Source organism: Prorops nasuta, unplaced genomic scaffold, assembly GCF_024137725.1.
Source record: "Prorops nasuta isolate Cenicafe-Biocafe unplaced genomic scaffold, Cenicafe_Pnas_1.2 PNAS00008, whole genome shotgun sequence".
Taxonomy (NCBI): domain Eukaryota; kingdom Metazoa; phylum Arthropoda; class Insecta; order Hymenoptera; family Bethylidae; genus Prorops; species Prorops nasuta.
This window is the reverse complement of record NW_027116805.1, coordinates 2240667-2260799: the sequence shown is the minus strand read 5'-3', so window position 1 is coordinate 2260799 and position 20133 is coordinate 2240667. Positions and strand designations below refer to the sequence as shown.

The window sequence follows — 20133 nt, the reverse complement described above, 5'->3', positions numbered from 1 at the left end:
ACTGGTGGCTGATCGACCGCGAGGTTATCTGCTGCTTTCGACCTTCTCAGCCTGATAAGAGCTGCTTGTCTAGCGCGAGGAGCGTTTTCAAAATGTTTTTCAAAGACTTCCACGATTTTCCATCCACGTTAATTCTCTCGCCATATCTTGTATACTGTACGAACCTTAGAAAATATTCTCTCACGATTAATTTGTCAGGAATCGGCCGAGCCACGCACGAGATGGCAATTAATTCGACGAGAATCACTGTATTTAGCCGTAGATTCACTCGCTCCGTCTTCTCTTTTAGCTCGCTCGCTCTTTTTTCACGCATTTTTCTCAAAGCTTTACGACTACACGCGTGGGTTTTTTTTTCTCCCTGCGCATTGATATTGCAGCTCGAAACTCGAGTGAGCGTTCATTATTTTTCAGCGGGCTCTTATTATCAATCGTAATGGAGTGTTATTACAGCGTGCATTAATTTCACTTTTCCAGGTTGATGCAAAAAGGAGACACGCGCTCGGCCGTAATGCGAGCCACACGCGCCTACAAAAAAAGCCCCCGTGCGCGATAGAAGCAAAAGGAAAAATGGAAGAAACAAAAAATTGTACGCGGACCCGATCGTAAGAAAGCACTAAAGAAACTCGGGGATTTTATATCGGTGGAAATGTTGTCGCGTTAAATTAATTGCTAAACTGTGTAGAGGCTAAACGTAAATACGTGTGTGTGCGAGCACAGATGGGTAGAGCACGTGAGAGGTCAAAGCTGCAATGTGAAATATTCCAATTGCCAGTTGTTTAACTAGACAAAAAAAACAGCGAGCAACAACAAAAACGCTCTGGAGGAAAATAGAATATTATTGACATCCTTCGTCTTTTCGCTCAATGACAAACGTAAGAAAGAGATGTCGAGTACTCCTATTTTTCTCATAACTTTCAACGGAATCCAATTGTTTCGCTGAATTAACGAGGCAAACTAAATTCATCGTTATCCATCAGGATAAGAGGGAAGAACAAAGAGAGAGAGAGAGGGAGAGAGAGAGAGACAACAAATTAATTTATGACAGAAATTGGATTAATTTTCAATCAGAGAGATAAGAATGGAAAAAAGTGTCGAGAAGGGGACAGTAAAGAAGAGAGGAGGGGGGGGGGGAGGTTATACGGGGAAGATAACAATAAATTTGGTGGTTGCATAAATGGAGGGTCGAAGTAGGAGATAAATGAAATGGATGTGAAAAAGCTGAAAATTAAAAGAGAGAGAAAGAGAAGTGGCGGTGTGAGGGGGGGAGGGGGTGTTGAGGGTATACGTTCCTGGCTGAGATCCTAGTGGTGGGGTTGGTTGAACGTTGGTGGGGGCAGAAGGAATCGGCCTAAGAAGGGGTAGAAAAGACGCGTGGGGGTGGCTCGACAGCCGCCGAGGGGATGGAAGGGGATGGGTGGAACGCGCGTAGAGCGGTTCCGTGGCATTTGCAGCATTGTAGGTCGTTGCGTTTTATAACGCGACTCCTTAATTTTGTCCAGAGTTGCTTCCTTCCACGCTAGTCTCCCTCGAGCCGCCCATCGCTGAAAACCCCTCGGAAACCAAACTATATTTTCACTATATTGTTCAACCCGGACCAGTCGAACCCCCTCCCTCCTCTCCCACCTATCCCACTCCCGATCTCTCCCTCGAGCAAACTTTGTTCGCGTATCACCGGTAACACTCGTCCCAGCCTTAAAACCTGACTGGGATAGACGTGTTGTGATTCGTAATCGACCAGCTGTTTTCCATTAGTGCAGAGAAACCAAAGGAGATTCCGGGTTTCGCGTAGCAGATTCTTGTCCCCTGAACGATTGGAGCGAGCGACGCGTGAATCGCAGGACGAATGATTCGAGTGAATCTTTGGGAGATCGCAAGGAGCAGTGAGATTCGTGCTTGTGCGAGGATTAATTCGTCTCGATAGAGAAAAAGGTTAAACGGTGGGTGGAAAATAAGGCAAGCGTTACGAGAAACTTCTATAATTATGGTATTTATTTGAGGTGGTAAGTTTTGAAGGGTTGCTATGTAGTATATGTGTAGGAAGAGAGAGGGTTAGTGGAACGAGCGGTTGGCGAAACGGGTAAAGCGTTAAATAGTGGAAAAGGGGATTTGCTAAATGGGAAAGAGTGGGGAAGGAGGGATGGGAGAGGAGGGAGGGGGCGAGATAGAGTGAGAGGGGGGTGGGGGGAGAGGATTGGAAGCGGCGAATTTGCCAAGCAGTGCGCGCACGTGTTTACAGAGCTGGCTGGTCGATGTAACTGAGAGTTACAGGTGTCCTGGCGACTTGTAACTCACGCCACGTGCTACTCGACCTGCTATTCACCAACGAAACACACCATTTTTTCCACTCCCCTCTTGCAAACACGCTCATTCACCGATCCACTCTCTCTCTCTCTCTCTCTCTCTCTCTCTCTCTCTCTCCCTTGCTCGTCCATTCTTAGGCATGATGATGCTGAAGAAAATAAAACAAAGGAAGATAGGTAATGGCACATCGTCTTTTTTCCTCCCCCTTCTCCCCTCTACTCGTACCCCTCCATAAATGCTTAGTTTTTTCATCATCACTTATTTTTCCAACGCGATCGTCGTAAGGTCAGGATACTCGGTGCAAGGACTCTCTCGATCATTGCGCAACATTGTTTACGACTTTTTCTCCTCGCTCTAAATATATTCCGCGTCATTTTTATGAATTCGATATACTTAGTATTCCTCGATTGCGTAACTTTCGATCTCACTCTCCGTTTTTCTTTGTTCCACCTTAGGTAAAAATTCAACCAGCGCGTCTTCACACAGATATCCCGATTACGTAAGAGTTCGTGATATTTTTTAACTATTGAATCGATCGCTTAGTCGGAGCGATCGGACGTTTCCAACGGAAACGCTTATGTAGGGGAGGGGGGGGGGGGATATAGTACGTGTTTTGTTTGTTCGTTTCGTAAAAGGTCCTCGTGCGTACAAGAGCGAAAGTGGTCTTCGTGAAGAGGCCATCGAAATTTTCAACGGATTCTTTCGTTTTGACTGGAGAGACTCGTATGCGCATGCGTGTACGCCCCCTTTTCCAGTGAAAGAGAAAGAAGGGGCAAAGGGAGAAAATAAACTGTCCATGTATACGTGTGCATCGAGGTTTATCTTTGGACGAAACGCGATAAAGCTGCTATCGCTTGTCCATGCTTTTATTCCTTGCGCAAAAGAGAGACAAAACTTTCCCACATTGCTGTCAACTGCAATTCGCGTTGTTGTTGTTGTTGTTGCTGCTCTATAACGGTCGCTCGCTCTCTCTCTCTCTCTCTCTCTCTCCAGAAAGCACTTTGGCTCGAAAACGAGTTTACTATATACATGAGCAAACTCAGTGGAGAATGAAAGATGTCACGAACCAAGTTAAAACAGAAATGAGAGCGCTCTCGATCGTTGAGAAAAGAGTTGAGATGTATAAAAATATAGGCTCACACGCAAGCGAAGGAACAAGCAGGAAAATTTAGTTAAAGATCGACAAATATATTTCCTTTATTCCTCCGACGATCGAGTCCTTAACGTTCTATTTGGACTGTTTCCATTTCTGTTTTATCATAGGAAAATCAATGTACGCGATAAAAGCGAGAAATTATTCAACTCGAATGTTTCCGTAAATGGTATAAAAATATGGAGAAGAATAAAATAGGAAGAGACAAATCTGTACTATTATATAGTTATATATGTATATAGGTGAGAATAGATCCGTCGATTAAATTTTTCGTGTTTGACGCTGCTGTGTTAATTTATTAATGTTTAGCGGCTATTAATGTTGTTTCGATTTTGCCAACGGTGAGAAAAAGGGAAAACGGAGGTAGGGGAATTTTCTCATTGAAAATTGAACGGTCATAGGGGAATAAAATTTCTTTTCGAGGCGTCGAGTGCGCCGTAGCAGCAGTCTCCGACGCGATGGTCGAATAACGAGGAGGAGGGGGTGGAGGAGGGAGGAAGGAAGGTTTGCGCGCCGAGCCCGAGATGGCTGATGCGGGATCTAACGGTTTCCCGCGGTCGCGAATACTTCTGGGAGGAGGCGGACTCGCTCCGGCTCGGACTCCGGCAGCCGGTAAGCGAGCAATGGAATAGGCAAAATTCCTATAGGACGAATAAAACACGCGATGAGATGCCAAGGGAAGACGAGCTTCGCTCGCTGCTTCATCATCAGCCGCGTCCGAGCGAGAGAGTCCTCGATATACTATACCATCATATAATATATATATATATATATATACCTTCTGTATACGAATGTTCTCAAAGATTTTTTTAGCAACGAAGGAAGACAATTTTCTCATGCGTATCGATCGACCATCAGCAATTTTATATCACATGGAATCCTCGTGTCTTACATTTCCTCTCGAAGGAGAATAATAATTTGCAGAAAATGTTCTCTTAATTTCCAGTAGAGGCGCATAACGAGGAGATTTATTTCGATATCAACGGCATTGCTAAGGTTAATGCGATTCCACCTATCTCAACGCGATACCAATGTTCCTTCCGCTCAAAATATCTCAGCTTTATAATACCATTCAATTCGTTGCAATTTATTTTTTATTCAATCGTTTGTTCCAAGAAACAAAAATAAATCATTTAATTCCTCGAGTCATCGCAAGATGGCTGAGCGATGTTTCGTTTTACAGAATGAATAATGAAATTGACGAGTCCTCGTTAGACTGTTTGGATAAAATTTTAAATGGTACACGCGGTAATTGACATTGAAACACTTGGGATGTAATGAGATGGAGGAAAGAACAGTTTGAGAAACACTGGCTTATAGGAGATGATAGCACGAAGGAATTCACGTGCGTGCCACGCGGTAATAGCGATTCGACTATGCTTGGATTATTTTTATGATCCAAGTTGAAGTTGATGCAGGGATGCTTCGATTGCGAAATTATAACAGTACTTTCACGATGAGTTCCACGCTTTTGCACACCTCATTCGCCAACCGGTAATATATATAGTAACTTTTATTCCCGATGTGCTTCGGATGGTAGGTATAGGTATACTCGTGTATATATACTATTGGCAGATTTGCTTGTTTCCTTTGGAAAAGGAAGATACGTGTCAAAGATAGGGGGCAGAGGGGAAAAGAGAGAGAGAGAGAGAGAGAGAGAAATTTCAGTTGATTGGAAAAGTTGGATAAACCAAGTGAGACCGAACGATTTATGAGATTTCTTGTAAAATACGAGTGGATGATAAATTTAGTTGGCCAAGCGAATGTCAAAATCGATCCTGTCAATGACCGATAAACGGATCTTGCAAATGCAACGAGCTCTCCTAGATTCTCTCTCCCTCTCTCTCTCTCTCTCTCTCTCTCTCTCTCCGTGTACTTTCTATTATGTTTGCGGATCGGATTAAAGTACCTTTCGCCGCTGAGAAAATGACCTGTTTTCCAGCCGGGATGGATTGGCACGGCACCTTGCCTTGCCTTGCCTCGCCTCGCCTCGCCTCGTCTCGCCTCGGCATCCCCGTGATTGTCAATATCGAGACGAGAGATGAGAACCGAGCAAACAGTTGAATTATCTTTGATGACTTTTTAATTAACCCCCCAAGCACGGAAAATCACCAGATACGCGGTTCACCCTTACTTTATCACCGGAACGACATTTTCTAAATGAAACAAATAACTCGTCTCGCTATATCATCTTGCGGACAGTTACATCCCCCACCCCCCCACCCTTAATGCTTTCAACGAAATGTATCGATCAAGCGGTGGGGCAACGCGCATTCGTGTTTTCTCTCAAATCATTGTTTATCGATGAACGTTACTCGATCGAGTTTCACCGTCCAATAATAAGCAGAGTATTTTTACTTGTCAGTGGATTTTTATAAGAGGAAGTTTGAAACGCGGGGAAGAAAGTTGGTCAGAATCGAATGTGCGATCTAAAGAGGGCTTCTTTTTGTACCCTCGCGAGCGTTTGAAAATTATCGACGCATGCGGTTAAGAGGCAACGACCTTGAAGCTGGATGTAGAGTCGTCTGTTCCGCACGACAAAGAGGAACAGTGAGTCATCGTCGAAGGTCGAAACGCGCCAACCGGATCAGGACTTTCGAAAACTGGATGCGCAGGGATCTTTTGTGAAAAAGAAAGAAAGAAAGAAAGGAAAGAGTTCGCCCCATAGCTTATTATTATTCTTCGATGCCTGTGCTGCTTTCGCGGACATTGCGAGGCACCAAAAATGTTCGATAAAAATCTAATCGATCGAGACTCTTTCTTTTCTTTCTTAAACCGAACGCTCCTCTTTTCCCCGAAGCTTTCGGACGAGTCGATGCCATAAAAAGAACGCTGCACGGCAGCGGGCAAAAGGCGTACGAGTGACCCTGATGAAATGCAAAATTCATCGGAAGTGTCTCCGAGAAAACGTGTAAAATCACTGTCGTTGGCAAGTATAGCTGGTCGAGCGCGAGTTTGATCGGATGAATAAAAATTCGCTGACGGGCGATAGTTTGAAGAAATATGTATTTCATTCAACCGATAGCAATTTTGGTTAATCGCGTTAGGTCCTGTCAAGCTCGTGGCGAGCGAGCGCTGCTATCGACAACTCCATCACCGAGACTCTCGAATAAATTTACTTTCATTCCGCGAATTGACTCGTCGTAAATTTCTGCTCTAATTTTACAACGAACCTCTGTCTCTCTCTCTGTTGCAGAATCCTGGTGGACCAGCGTTCGACCTTGAGAACGAGCTGAGTGACTAGGGGGTCACCGTTGACATTTTTATCGAGGAAAAGAGTCTGGTGAGTGATTGTTTGTGTAGAGGGTGTAACGTCCGAAGCGCTCTGGGAAGCTTTCTGGAGAGAGGAAAGGTCGAAGGTCGGTCGGGCACACCTACCTCCTTCCTTCTCGAGACACGAACACAATCGCCCGGTTAATTGTACATTTGATTTTCTCGAAAGGAAATAAAAGAGAAGCGTGCCACGCGTATTCTTCTGCTACAGCTATAGTATATCTATTTATATATATATATATCGATATAAGAATGAAGCTGGAATGTGTCGGATCGCGTCTCTAAGGTGGTTGTTGTCGTTACAGGCGTGGGTGAGGGTATCTGGGTGAGTCGGTGAGTTCCTGATGTTGGAGAGGAGGAGGTGGCCGAGGACGCAGGGTGGTCATCGTCTTTACCGAGGGGCGGAAAGGAGGTGAGCTGTTGAAAAGCGAGAAAAGAGGGGAAAAGGCCATCGTTACGACGGAGTACGGCTGCGGAGTTGGGCTGGCTGGCCCAGGGCCGCGGATGCTTCAGCTTAGGAGCGGCTTAGCAACGCCGGCCACGAGCACCTCAGCCACCACCACCACCACCACCACCACCAACATGTTCCCACAGCAATACTGCCTTCGATGGAAGTACCATCACAGCAACCTGCAGACCATGTTCTCGCAGCTGCTCGAACGACAGGCCTACTGTGACGTCACCTTAGCCTGCGAGGGCAAAACCCTCAGGGCGCACAAGGTAATCTCCCCATATATATATATATATATATATGTATATACAGACACCTTAAATGATTAGTCGGTGCTGCGGAGACGAGCTTCGAAATTCCAGACTGCACTCTTTCCTCTTCCCTATATATAAGAAACAATCAATTTTTCAGGGCTTCTATATAGGTTCCCCTATCAATGTGTATAGGAAACCTCGAATTATGCATTTAGAGGTGGAGTGGAAGAGTTTTTTTTCCTAGAATTATCCAAAATATTTGCAACCTTTTCTTCGTGTTTCACAATCCCTAGCTAACGCGTGTATAGCCACGGTGTGTATGTTGTTAGCTCCGATACACGAAAGTTTTGAACAAACATTTGACTGGAAAAAATTTTACTACAATTTTTCTAATGGATTCTAATTGACGTTGTAGGTATAGCTCTCTCGGGTCAAGAAAGTTGAAGCTGTTATCGATTAGATTCCAACTATATTGATCCCACGATTCTTGTATAGCATGCAGTGCCTCCTTCTATGTCTATGTGTCTCTGTCTCTGTCGAGAGAGAGAGAGAGAGAGAGAGGAATTGAAGGGTTTTCATGATTTTGGCAGACACCATAATCGAAGAAATATCAATATCAATTTCAATGTCTGGTTGTAAAATTTTCTACGCGTATAGACAAAGTAATTAGCCATCTTTGTAGCAAGGCTGGTTGAATGAGGAGAGAAAAAGTTAGCTTATTTATAGCTCCATGCTTTTTGCATTGGACCAGCTTATAGTTGATCAGGCAAGAGCGCGAGATTGGCGCGAGATGGAAACAAATGGAATATTCGGTTCGCTCCAGCAGGCTTTTTATTACGAGTACTCTAGCGGCGCCGACCGACCACATCACCTACTCTTATATCTCGTACCTTATCTCATTAGCCGATTTTCAATTAAAATTATAACGAGAAACGTTGTAGGTTCGATTCGTAAACTTTTTAATTAATGGAAAAGCTAAACCAAAGCCGAATTTTGCAATATGACAAAGTTTATGAAATTTTCAGTGTTATAGATCGAGGAGGAGGGTAGGTCCGACGTGAAAAGGGATTTGATAAAGGAAAGGAGCCAGGTTGACTAATTACAGAATCGATTCTTTATTAATCCATGGAGGATTTGCAATTGTCGCGAAGCGTGGAAAAGCGTCAGTTGATAATGGAAGCCGATATTTCGTGCCGAAAAGGCTGGAATCGACGCGAGACGGAGGCAATCTCGTCCAGTCCCATAGTTTTCTTGTTCCTTTTTTCATCGTACACGTGTCTCTCGTTTCCTATACCACCTTTAACGCTCCACCACCACCAGCATCGCTACTACCACCACCTTTCTCTGGTCAATCCCCACCAGTTAGTAGTGGTATAGCAGACGCACGGAAGGAAGGGGGAGAAAGAGCTATATGTATATATATATATATATATATATATAATAGTGGATGGAGGTCCTCGCAGGTTTTTCCTGACCGTAGAAATTTCCTCGTCTTATTGCGCGTCGCGACGGACGGGGCCGAGAAAAGAAAAGAGGATATAAAAAGTACTTTGGTGGAGAGGGTACGAAAGGAGGAGGAGGAGGAGGGTGGTGGTGGTGGTGGTGGTGGTGGCGACGGCGGCGGTGGTGATGGTGGTGGTAGCGAAGAGGATGGGAGTTTGGGTGAACAGGCCACCACCACCCCAAACTCCCAGTCGACGAGAGCATAAAACTTGACAAACGATCAATTTTCTGTTCTTTGTTTCTTACCAGAGAGCTGGAACTCTGGTATTTCACCACCCACCGCCCCCTCGGAGGCATTTTACCCCTCCTTCTCTTTCCATTTTTCTTTCTACCCCCTCCCATGCAGACAAACGGGCCAGGGGATGGATTCTCCTTTTCTGCCAGTTTTTCTCTCTTTCCCCCCTTTTTTCCTCTGCCGCCCGACCCGTCTCGCTCTCTTCCTTTCTCTCCGCACCCCCTATCACCCTTCTGCGCCGCGCTGTCTCTCTCTCTCTCTCTCTCTCTCTCTGCCCGTGTCTCCCGGTGCGTCGAAACGAGCCGCGCAGAGGAGAGGCACTCTATCAAAGTAGAGTACGTTTGGCTTGGTTTATTTTTTACTTTGGGAGGGGTCCAAATTGTAAAATCAATACTTCCTCCTAAATTTAGAATGCCGACGCTGCCGACAAACGCGCGGGCTTTTTCGCTTCTTCCTCCTCCACCTCCACCTCCTTTTCCAACGCCACCTCCGACTCCTATCTGCCTGCCTGCCTACCCCTCTATCCCGAATCCCTCCTCCTCCTCCTCCCTCGGATGAAACCATGCTAGCCAGGATCAGAAAAATTGAATACTCCAAGATGAGCTTGGCCCAATCGCGTACCGCAAAAAACTCCCCCCTTTTATTTCCCATTTATAATCATGAAAAATCTTGGATTCTCTTTGGTCGTACAATCCAACGGAGGAATCATTCGGCCTTTTTTTCAGATGGATAAACCAGGGACTCAGGTGTTTTTCGGCTGGAAAATCACCGACTCCTCCTCGATATCGTTCCTTCGAAAAGTCTCTTCTGGCTGCTAGGTGCTTTATCCCCCTCCCCCTCTTACGCCTCTCGTCTATCCGACAGTAGGCCATTGGTGAAATCGTTACCGTTAGGCGACACGCTCGAAGGAACGGGCGATAAAAAAACGATTCGATGGAAAAAAATTCTAGTAAATTCAGCTGCTCGATTTCGGAAATTAGATATGTGAAGAGCTTTCATCGATCGAGTTGCTCGCCCTCCATGGTGATTATCTACCCTGTTATCTTCGCGCTCTTTCAGATTTTTATCGATCGCATCGTTTTTATCGCGACTCCAACCTGCACGCGCCTCCTTGGGCCGAAAAATCATTGGAATATCACACGAGTTTTCCTATATTCTTATCATTGATCAAACGGAGCGAGAGGAGGGGAGTGTGTGGGATATCTGGTAAAAGTTTCGGGAAGCTGTCGCTGGAGGATGCGAAAAAGGAAAATTCTCTGTGGGATTTACTTGAGAATCCACTCACGGTCGGAGCTCGTTCGTGGGTCTGACGAGAGGATCTTTTCGGGATAACAATGTGAGAAGTTGAGAGTAGTCGAGCTGATTAACGCGCGCAAACTGAAAATGCCGAATGCTCTTTGGGTAAGCATCGGAATGTGCAGGTGTTTTTTTCGGGCGAAATGCGAAAAGTGTGTCGCTCGCTCTGTGGAGGAGGAAAATGCAAAGCGACGAACGCGGATAGGGGGGGGGGGATGCGACCGATGAGGCCGATGCGGGCTCCTACCTTGCACATTATCTTCCAGCTCGAGATGATCCAAGAGAAGAAGAGGGCTCGATGGAGGAGATAGCACACAGTAACGTAATCGTCGATCGAGCCGCGCAATCCATCTCTTTTCTCGATCAGCAATAATGTCTCGATCCTCGAGGGAGCGATTTTCCGCAAAGGATCCAACGGGATGACCTCGCGAAAGCGAAAAAAATAATGTCTCGAGACACAGTGTCAAGCGTGCTACGTTCTAATAAAAAGGAGCACTATTATTTGTACAGTTAGGAAGGTGCACGTCATGTTTTTTAGATGGCAGGATATCCGGGTTTAACGACCTTCGCACCTGCCAACCCTTGCCTGCCACGGCATATAATTATCCGGGAGAGACCGAACAGGCAAAAGAGCCGAGCTGCATCTTGCTTGGGAACGTATGCGTATCGCGCGTTACGCTGCCAGTCGCCAGGAATTCCTCCTCGCCCTTCCACTATTTTCTTAATAGCGATTCTCCTTCGCTTCTCGGCCGCCCGATCAAAATTACCTTTCACCGATCTTCCGATATCGTCTTCCTCTACCCCCCCCCCCTACCAACTGTCGGTAAGGAAGAGATTCACTCAGAGATCCCCTTAAAATTGTCCAAAGTCCTCAAATTTCCTTCATAAACAAATACAAACTATATATATATATATATAGTATGTTAGTACAGGGAATAATTGAATCGCGTTTGAAATTATGGTTGCGATGAATTGGACTGATTGTAAATGATCAACTAGATGAAAAGGATATGAATAATTTTTGATTTTGCAAAATCCGTGCAATGGGGATAAAACGATATAGCCGAGAGATGTTTGAATTATAGCGTCGGCTCCAGCTAGCGTGAGAGATGGAGCGCTCGCGCGTGTTAATAGGATTTTACGAGGAGTGCGTGCGTGCGTGCGTGCGTGCATGCGTGCATGCGTGCGATATAGCGGAGTACGAACTAAAGGGAGGGAGGGAGGGAAGGAGCTTGTGTTACTGTTGGAAAAGAGCATTTCGCGAAATTAACACTCGCCCGAGCCTCGGTTAAAACTCGTAAAAAAGTATAATCGATATTTTCGTACGAGCGACTGCTTTTTCAACTCCTACCAACCCCTTTTTGCCACCCTCTCCTCTCGCTCTCGCGCTCGCTTCGCTTTCCTCGCTCCGTCTCACCTTTTCACCCCTCTTTTTTCTCAATTTTTACACCCCTCCGCCCGATTTCACCGTCTTTCCACCCCCACTATATGCTCTTTGTCGAGTCTCCCCACTCCTTCTCTTCCACCCTCTGCCAACCTGAAATAGAGGGTTCCGCTCTATTCGGGCTTCTATCCCGTTGAGTCACGCTTTATCACCCTCTTGTCCCCTTCCCCTTTGCATCTCTCTCTCTCTCTCTCTCTCTCTGATTCTCTCGCCGCGCCAGCCACAGTGGCGTAGAAGATTAATTTATTTCTCCGCTATCTCGCTGGCTTCATATTTTTCATTAGATTTCTCGAGCCCACTCTCGTCTTCCCTCTTCTCACGCTCACCACCTCTCATTCTGCGTTCTCTCATTTACATTGTTAGGTCCCTATTGCATCCCCACCGTACAATCGTCAATAATCTCGATGCTATATAAGAACAAAAAATAATCCTTCGTTATAAAATTTATCGAAAATACTCCTCGATCGGAAAGCGTTACCCGATCCCACATTGAAAATTCAATTATGGATTTGACGAAATTAACGAAACGAAACGCGAGGAGGAAAATGATTCGACGCTCTCGTATATAAATATGACATTAATGACCGGCAAGGGAGTAGCGAGTAGCGACGAAGCGAGTGAATAAATGATGAAAATCATTTGATATTCGTGCAAATAAGGCGTTTTGTTACGCGAGTGATTTCCCGGAGACACGCGTACTCTAACGGACTCCATGTATATATACACAAGCAGAAAGATGGATTATATAGGCGGTAAACAATTGTCACCGCGCGTCATCAGGATCCATAGTAGTCCCTCGATCCACCCCACAATAATCCAGCTTACTAACGTTCCCCCCCCCCCCCCTTCCCGAAACTCGCACCGTTAAAAATTCTAAAATTATAATGCTCCCATTCTATCTAATCGAACATATCTTTACGCTTCAGTGCCATCTCAGAATTCGTTTTCCATTGGACAACCGATTCTCGATTCTCCGTCCGTGTACTTTTTATCAACCCTCTGCCACTCGCGTTATCTTTTCCTCCCATTCTGCCTATCTCCACCCTCCCCCCCTCCGTCCCCCGTTTCTTGTAATAGAAAATGTGCGCGCTAGCGTGCAAGAATGGTTTATAAGCATGGTACATACACATATATTAATCTGAGGTGGGGCGAGGCGGGGCGGAGGTGATAAAGGGAGCGAAGGGGGATTTTCAGTAGACTATATACCTACATCGTTTACTCCTTCCCGAGGAATCTCTCTCGATATGGCAAGAATGGGAAATTCAGTTTGCGCGCCATGGACTGCGCTATTGCGATACCGTTATTAATCCGAGATGAAAGGAAAACGAAAAGCTTTTTGTGCCCGCTGCGCGCTCCGGTCATTGTTACCAGTCCCCCTCCTTCCTTTATTTTTTCCACCCCATCCTCCAGAGTTTTCTCCATTGGACGAGGGACAATGCGGAATAATCGCGATTTGCCGAATGAAAATGTCCTGGAATTTTCTTAAATCTGATCCTCCCACCCCGCACGCCGTAAGTTTTAATTAAGAAGCTAATTACCTGGGGAGAAAAAGTTTGATCCTATATACCTACATATGTATATATATAGCTTATAGGGCTTTAGAAAAGATTAGCGTGTTTCGCGGCTAATTTTTAGGTAGATCCCTGCGCGGCAGATTTGATACAGGGCCCGTAGAGACGCTGTAAAAGGGCTGAAGCACCCATTGGCTTTGGCGTTCATTCGGTGTAAGTGACATTTCACTTGGTAGGAAGTTTGCGTCTGAAAAACGGGATTACCGGCCGCCGACGACGACGACAACGACGCTGACTGCAGTTACGTAATTCGGTCGATAGTTTAGGCGTTTCCCATTTCTATACCGAACGACCTGCACGAGGGGCACGGACAGCAAAGACAACAAAACTAACGAGTTTATACAGCACTATAATTGTATGGCTGGTTTCTTCGTGCAAGTGTGTCGTTGTGCGAGCCGCTCTTTATCGATGTCACGTCTTTTATTAACCCATTTTTCGTCACCGTACCTTTTCACCACTCTTAAATTAATACGCGAGCGCGAGCCGTCATTCGCGACTACGGCCTTTCCGCTCCATTAACAATGTATCCTCGACATCTCGAGACCAACTTATAATTCCTCCTCCCCCGCGATTCTCGCACGATAATAATTTATCCCTACATCTGATAAACTATCCGCGACTTGGACCAAAAAATCCAATCCCCACTCGGTAATTCATCTTATTCCTTTGCCAAGAGAGAAAAAGCTACGTGTAAGTACAAACTATTGGAAGATTTAGTCCTCGCGCGGTGCAACCCTCGGAATAACAAGACCGTGCAAGTTTTTTATAATTTTGGCGATACACGCGCATATATAACCTATATAAGTGTACGATATACATACATGTGTACGCGTACACTATAATTTTTCCAATATTTTTTCGTTTACCAGTTACATCGTGCTTTTCTCTCCCCGTGTGGACGGTTCCTATCAAGCGGAAATTGGATTACCGTATTTCTGTTGGGTAATATCGATTGTAAATGAAGCGGGGGAGTAAAAATAGCGACGACTTGAAACTTTCAGCTATTGTCCCCGTAATATCTTACGGCTGGAGTTATCCCACATTTAAATCGATTTGCTCGTGGATTTTTTTTCCCCTTAATTATAGCGCCTTCGTAGGTATAATATTAACGCGTATTTGTACTTCGAGGCTGCACCGATCCGACAGAGAGGATTTTCGAGATTGATGCATGGGCAAAAAGAACGGTACCGCGGCTGCCTGAAATTTTTTTATACACGCGAAGGCTGAGTGACCGAAGCAATTCCGCTTGTTCGAACTCGCTCGCGTTTGAAAATTTAAAATTAACAACCGTGCGCTGGCTCGAATGATTTTCGATCTCGCGACAGACTTTATAGGAGGCGTTAGAGTTTCAGGGGAAAACTTTCGTGTTGCTTTATTGCGGGGGAGAATACGGCACGTCGCCATGGCTTAATAGGAGGCGTAAAATTTTATTGTACTCTGTTTATTCATTCGAGAAATAGCCCCCTGTGCGCGCCGTGGAGAAGAAAGCTTTTTCTAACTGGCCAATATTTTTTTAGTCACTGTATGCGCTCGCTCCCCGGCTCTCCTGCTCCTTTTTTTGCTCCACAGATCCAATTCGATCCAGTTATCGATTTTATCCGAATCGCGTTTTTTTCTTCGCCGAGCTACGACGTTAAAATTAACGCGATATATCGTGCAAAATGGGTCCTGGGACCAGCGGCTTCTGCGGCGCGATCTCCTCTGTTAGAACGGGGAGAGGCAGACTCCACCCAGTGAATAGCCTGAATATTTAATGTCAGAAGTTCCGTATTGATTTTCGCAATTTTTACGTCTCCGCAAATAAGGCCGTAAAGGAGAATGAGTGAGAGAGAGAGAGAGAGAGAGAGGGGGGGGGGCGTTACTTTTCAGTGTCCGCTATATAACGCTTTATTATGCCGGGCCGCTTTTATGGGAAAGTACAGCAATGAAAAAAGAGACGAAGACGAAGGGGGTGGCCAGACGAAGAAAGAAATTGCACTGCCAGGGTTTCATATCGAGTCATTACGATCCCCGAGCCAACCTCCTCTCGCCAACCCCCACAGCGAGCCGTCTTCTGACATTAAACTTTTTATCGTGCATAACGGCGCTTCGTCTTTCGCGAGGAATAAAAAAATGGGAGGCTCTCAGCTCCCCTCTCTATCCCTCTCTCTCTCTCTCTCTCTCTCTCTCTCTCTCTCTCTCCCTCCCTCCCTCCCTCCCTCACTCCTTCAATTTTTCCAAGACAACTTTCAGACCAAACTTTCGTCCTCCCCGTGTGTATACGCCCCCTCCCCCCAGCACTTTTATTTTTTCAAACTTCCCTTACCCTCTTCTGTCTTCAGACTCGTCAATTATTCGCACACTTTCAACTTTTTCAGCTTTTGCCAAATTCCTAACGTTGAATTTCAGCCGACTTCTTATACCTACGACGACAGGGTATAGACTATCCTCCATTGATATTTGAAATTTACACGAAACAACTTTTCTAATTAGCCACGTACACGCATCGATATTTGAGGGAAAGCACTCATGCTCTACGTAGTTTTTCGGAAAGAGCGTCCTTTGATAGAGGAGCGAGGCGAACGTCGACAAATCGAGTTTTCCCGAAACCCTTTTGTAGTCCAGCGTTGTCCACGCTAACCAGCCAGCCTTCGTCCCTAAACATCATTGTGTACTACCGGTAAACCAATAACCAAGTTGGACAAAATCAAATTTGCCGCTAATCATTCGGTAAAATCGCGTTAACATTAATGGCCAGTGGCCACGCAATTTTCTCCTTTCGTTTTGTGTTTAGTTTTTTATATCTTCCTAATGGATCACTCTTGGTAAAATTGCCTTAATTTTAAAAAAGAAAACGTGGAATAAAGCTCTCTCGCTTCGCTCCTCTTTTTTTTTTTTTTGTATTCCTTTTTTTTAATAGATGTTTTTTCAAGGGTGCTAAGAATAATAGTAGTGAGTATAGTGGACTAAGCACAACATTCTCGAGACGGGACCAGAGTGAAACTCGTACCTCATCTGCAGCATCTCTCATTTATTTGAGAGTTCTTATATCATCTCAAATAGTTCCACTGTCCTATGCTACTTGTAATAGTAGTTATCCTATTTTTGTTAGGAAAACTGATTTAGACTAATGCGAGGTGCTATTCTGGCTTCGCGCTAAAAATCCCAGCATCTCTTAAAAAAAAAATTAACTTTCTTAACGTATCTTGAACGCATCTACAGTTTTATGCTATTTTGAAAAATATATTTTTTCTGCTTGGCCCCGAAAATATATTCTAAATAATAACAATCCCCAAACGTCCATTACTAACGTTTGAGCGATAACATCTCCCACTTTTCAGGGTACCAGGTGCTAATAAAAAATATACCAGCCGCCCCTATTCAATCCACTGAGGATAGTTACGAGGAGTTGCAATTTTGTCGAATACACGGTGAAAAGGATACAGTCTCGGTGAAACCGGAACTCCTCGAAACTATCTATCTTTAGAGCACCGCGAGTACTATCGACTCTGATATTTGTTTACTGATATCCCGCATTCCAAAAAGTGGGTGACGCTATCGTTTAAATTTTCAAATGGCCATTGGATAGAAGTTTTTTTTTTAACATACAGTTTCGAGCAAAAGGCCAATAAAACTATTGTTCAAAATAACATAAAACTGTACAACTATTGGACACGCGTTGAAAATTGTAGTTTTTTGTTAAGAGATATTATGGGCTTTTTAATATAAAGTTAGCATTTAATTTTTTAAAATTCATCGTTCTTGCAAAAATAGAAAAACTATATGGCTAAGAGTAGCAAAGAACTGTACAACTCGCGTAGGATATTGTAAGAACTTTTAAAAAATAGCTGATGCTGATAGACGAGATAACACAGATTCGTATCTAGCGAGGAGAGGACTGCGCGAAAACAGAATATATCTACGCAATTAAATATAATGCGTATATTGATTTTAGGTAAAACGAGAAGGCACGTTTAAGTGGGAAATTACAGGTCGAAAGGGGGCTAACTTTGAATTTTCCATGATACGAACGGGATACGATGAAAGGAGGAGAATCTATTAGTCAATGAGAGATGTTTGACCTCTCACGTGTCTGGATGATGGATAAAAAATAAGAAAGAGAAGAAACGGATTAGCACGGGCAAAGATTAGATTATCGAAATTTGACGAGGAGAACACGTCGATCATCGTTAATTATATCGGCGACTGGCGAATCTGGGTCTCGCGTTATGTTTCACTGACAATCAGACAAATTAAACGAGCCAATCGCGAATAGGTATACGAATGGCTAAAATATATAAATCGAGCCTTGTCGACGATTTCTGTCAATTTCCCGTCACGTTGTATATAGTCTCGCAAGGACATGAATTTATCAAAAATTCGTCTAGGAAAATCATCGAGCGATTATAAGACTACACGAATTTTCTTCTATATGGATTCGTTGTCGTTGCTGGGTAAACGTAATTGCAATCACAATTACGTTTACAACTAGAACTTTAGAGTCACTGCAATATAATTTAAACTTGCAGATATAATATAGCATTCACAAATAAACACGAGCTTTAAATGTACAATTATATATACACAAACGAAATATGAAATTTTTCAGTTCATTTTTTGCATTTAATTGACAAAAATTGAAAGGATCTTTCAATTGTTTTGCATTCTGTCCAAGACTAGGGATTTGATAAAAACTAATCAAAGAGTCGATTTAACCATTTTTTCAACGCGAGGCAGCTGTATAAATTTGGCATAAATATTTAAAATATTAGCCGAGGTTTGTCGAGAGTTTCTATCTATATTCCCTCATCCATGGCCACCGAATGACTATCCTATATTTGGGAGAATGATCAAACAAATATAGAAAGATTAATTTTTGAGTTTTTCCTATAAGCCAAATAACAATGCTAGAGCGAGAGAAGAAAAAATTTCACGTCGTATAAATTAATAAAGTTGGACAAGGGGTAAAATCCTTTCCAAATGGAGAAGAGAGTTGTCACAGTGTACGAAGATTTATATCGGTAATTTCATTCATCACTTTTGGTCACAGAGGAAAAAAAGTGCGAGAATCGCTTCAAAGATTTGATTAATGGTATATTATCCAGCGAGTTTCTCATTGAGCTCCATCGACTTGATTCGAACCTGCACGACGAAACGAGTCACGTGTCTCAGCTGATAGACAGGAACCACGAGGACAGTGTTCGATTCATATTTCAGAGATTACATATGTCAGGTATAGAGAGAAGAGTTCATTTTCGATACCTTGTCAAATTAATTTGGCCGATAAAAAATGTTGGAACGACATATCTCTCTGTGATATTCCAAAAATACAATCTGCCAATCGGTAAAAAGAATGGAAACTATTTTCATTCATAGACGACTCGATAGAATATATTATTGCTTATTGGAGAAGGTTAAAATTTCTTAGGTATAGATTGTAAATTGACGTGGAAATTAAATTGTAGCAGGAAGAAGACGGGGAGTATTTTCGTCAATTCGATTAACATTTTCTCATGTTTTCTGTGCAGGTTGTTCTGTCTGCGTGCAGTACGTACTTCGACACGATCCTGTCGCAGTACGAGGAGAAGGACCCCATTGTCATCATGCGTGACGTCAAATTTTCCGACATCAAAGTCCTCGTCGAGTTCATGTACAAAGGAGAGATCAACATCGATCACGTGAGTTTCCCCTTCTCCTTATAATTCTCCCACACCTCCCACTACAAAAAATATTTATTCAATATACGCTACTTTATATTACATCATTTCTAGCATATAATTCCTTCCCGAGCAAATTTTTTCACACTACACTTATCGCAGGCTCACTATTCATCCTTATTTTATATAGTTTTGTGCAATAAGAAATTTTATATATGTATTATATCTACACTGAGAAAAATTGTGCGTTATTTTTCCGTCTATTAACGCAGTTATTCGTTATATGAATAAATTAATTTTATTAATGTTATGAATAATTAATTATTTATCGAGTTGGTCATAGGATCAATAAATGCATAGAGTTTATTGACATGACGAATAACTGTTAATAGGCTGAAAAGTAAACGTATAGAATTGTTCCCAGTGCATCTTTAGCTGTCTATCTTTTTTTCACTCCCTCTACGCTCTCTCTCTCTCCGTCTTTCCATTCTCTTTCCTTTATTTACCCTCTTACGAAAAGTTGAGAGAATCTCCCTCGATCGAAAGCTACCGTTATTCAAACAAATAATCTCCAATTGGTTGGTCGACTTTCTCGCGTGGGAATTTAATTGGCAAGGATTGGTAACACACAAGTAGGGTAAATTTATTTTCGTTCCATGGACGATAAATTTTTAACGAATGGTAGAAGCTGCGTCGATTGGACGACCAATGTTTTGACAGTCCGCATCAGTCATTTATATACTTTTAACTTTCAACTTTTTTCCCGCAGCGCCGACTATATGCTTCTCAGCTTTTCACGTGGCATAGCTTTTTCACACACGACTCGTTTATTTGCGCGGATAAATGATATGAGAAAAACTCGTCGAATTTCAAAGCTCATTAATGAATCAGGAGATTCGGGCGATGGAAATTAAATAATTTCATCGGGCTGGCCATGCAAGAGCCGTACGCGTGCTCTTATCACTCTCCTATCCTATTAATTCAACGAAATAACTTTTAAACGCGCGCCAATTTTC

The 20133-nt window shown here is 43.6% G+C and overlaps 1 protein-coding gene across 2 annotated transcripts in view; it reads left to right on the top strand.

The window, feature by feature from the left end:
• The window catches only part of LOC136775514 (uncharacterized), a 69048-nt gene that overhangs the window by 36696 nt on the left and 12219 nt on the right, over window positions 1-20133 (top strand). For both annotated transcript variants that reach the window (XM_066730359.1, XM_066730358.1), the window contains exons 2-4: window positions 6651-6737; window positions 7033-7447; window positions 18989-19138. In XM_066730359.1, the coding sequence (XP_066586456.1) occupies window positions 7232-7447; window positions 18989-19138 (366 nt within the window). In that variant the 5' untranslated portion in view covers window positions 6651-6737; window positions 7033-7231. The remainder of the gene's footprint in view (window positions 1-6650; window positions 6738-7032; window positions 7448-18988; window positions 19139-20133) is intronic.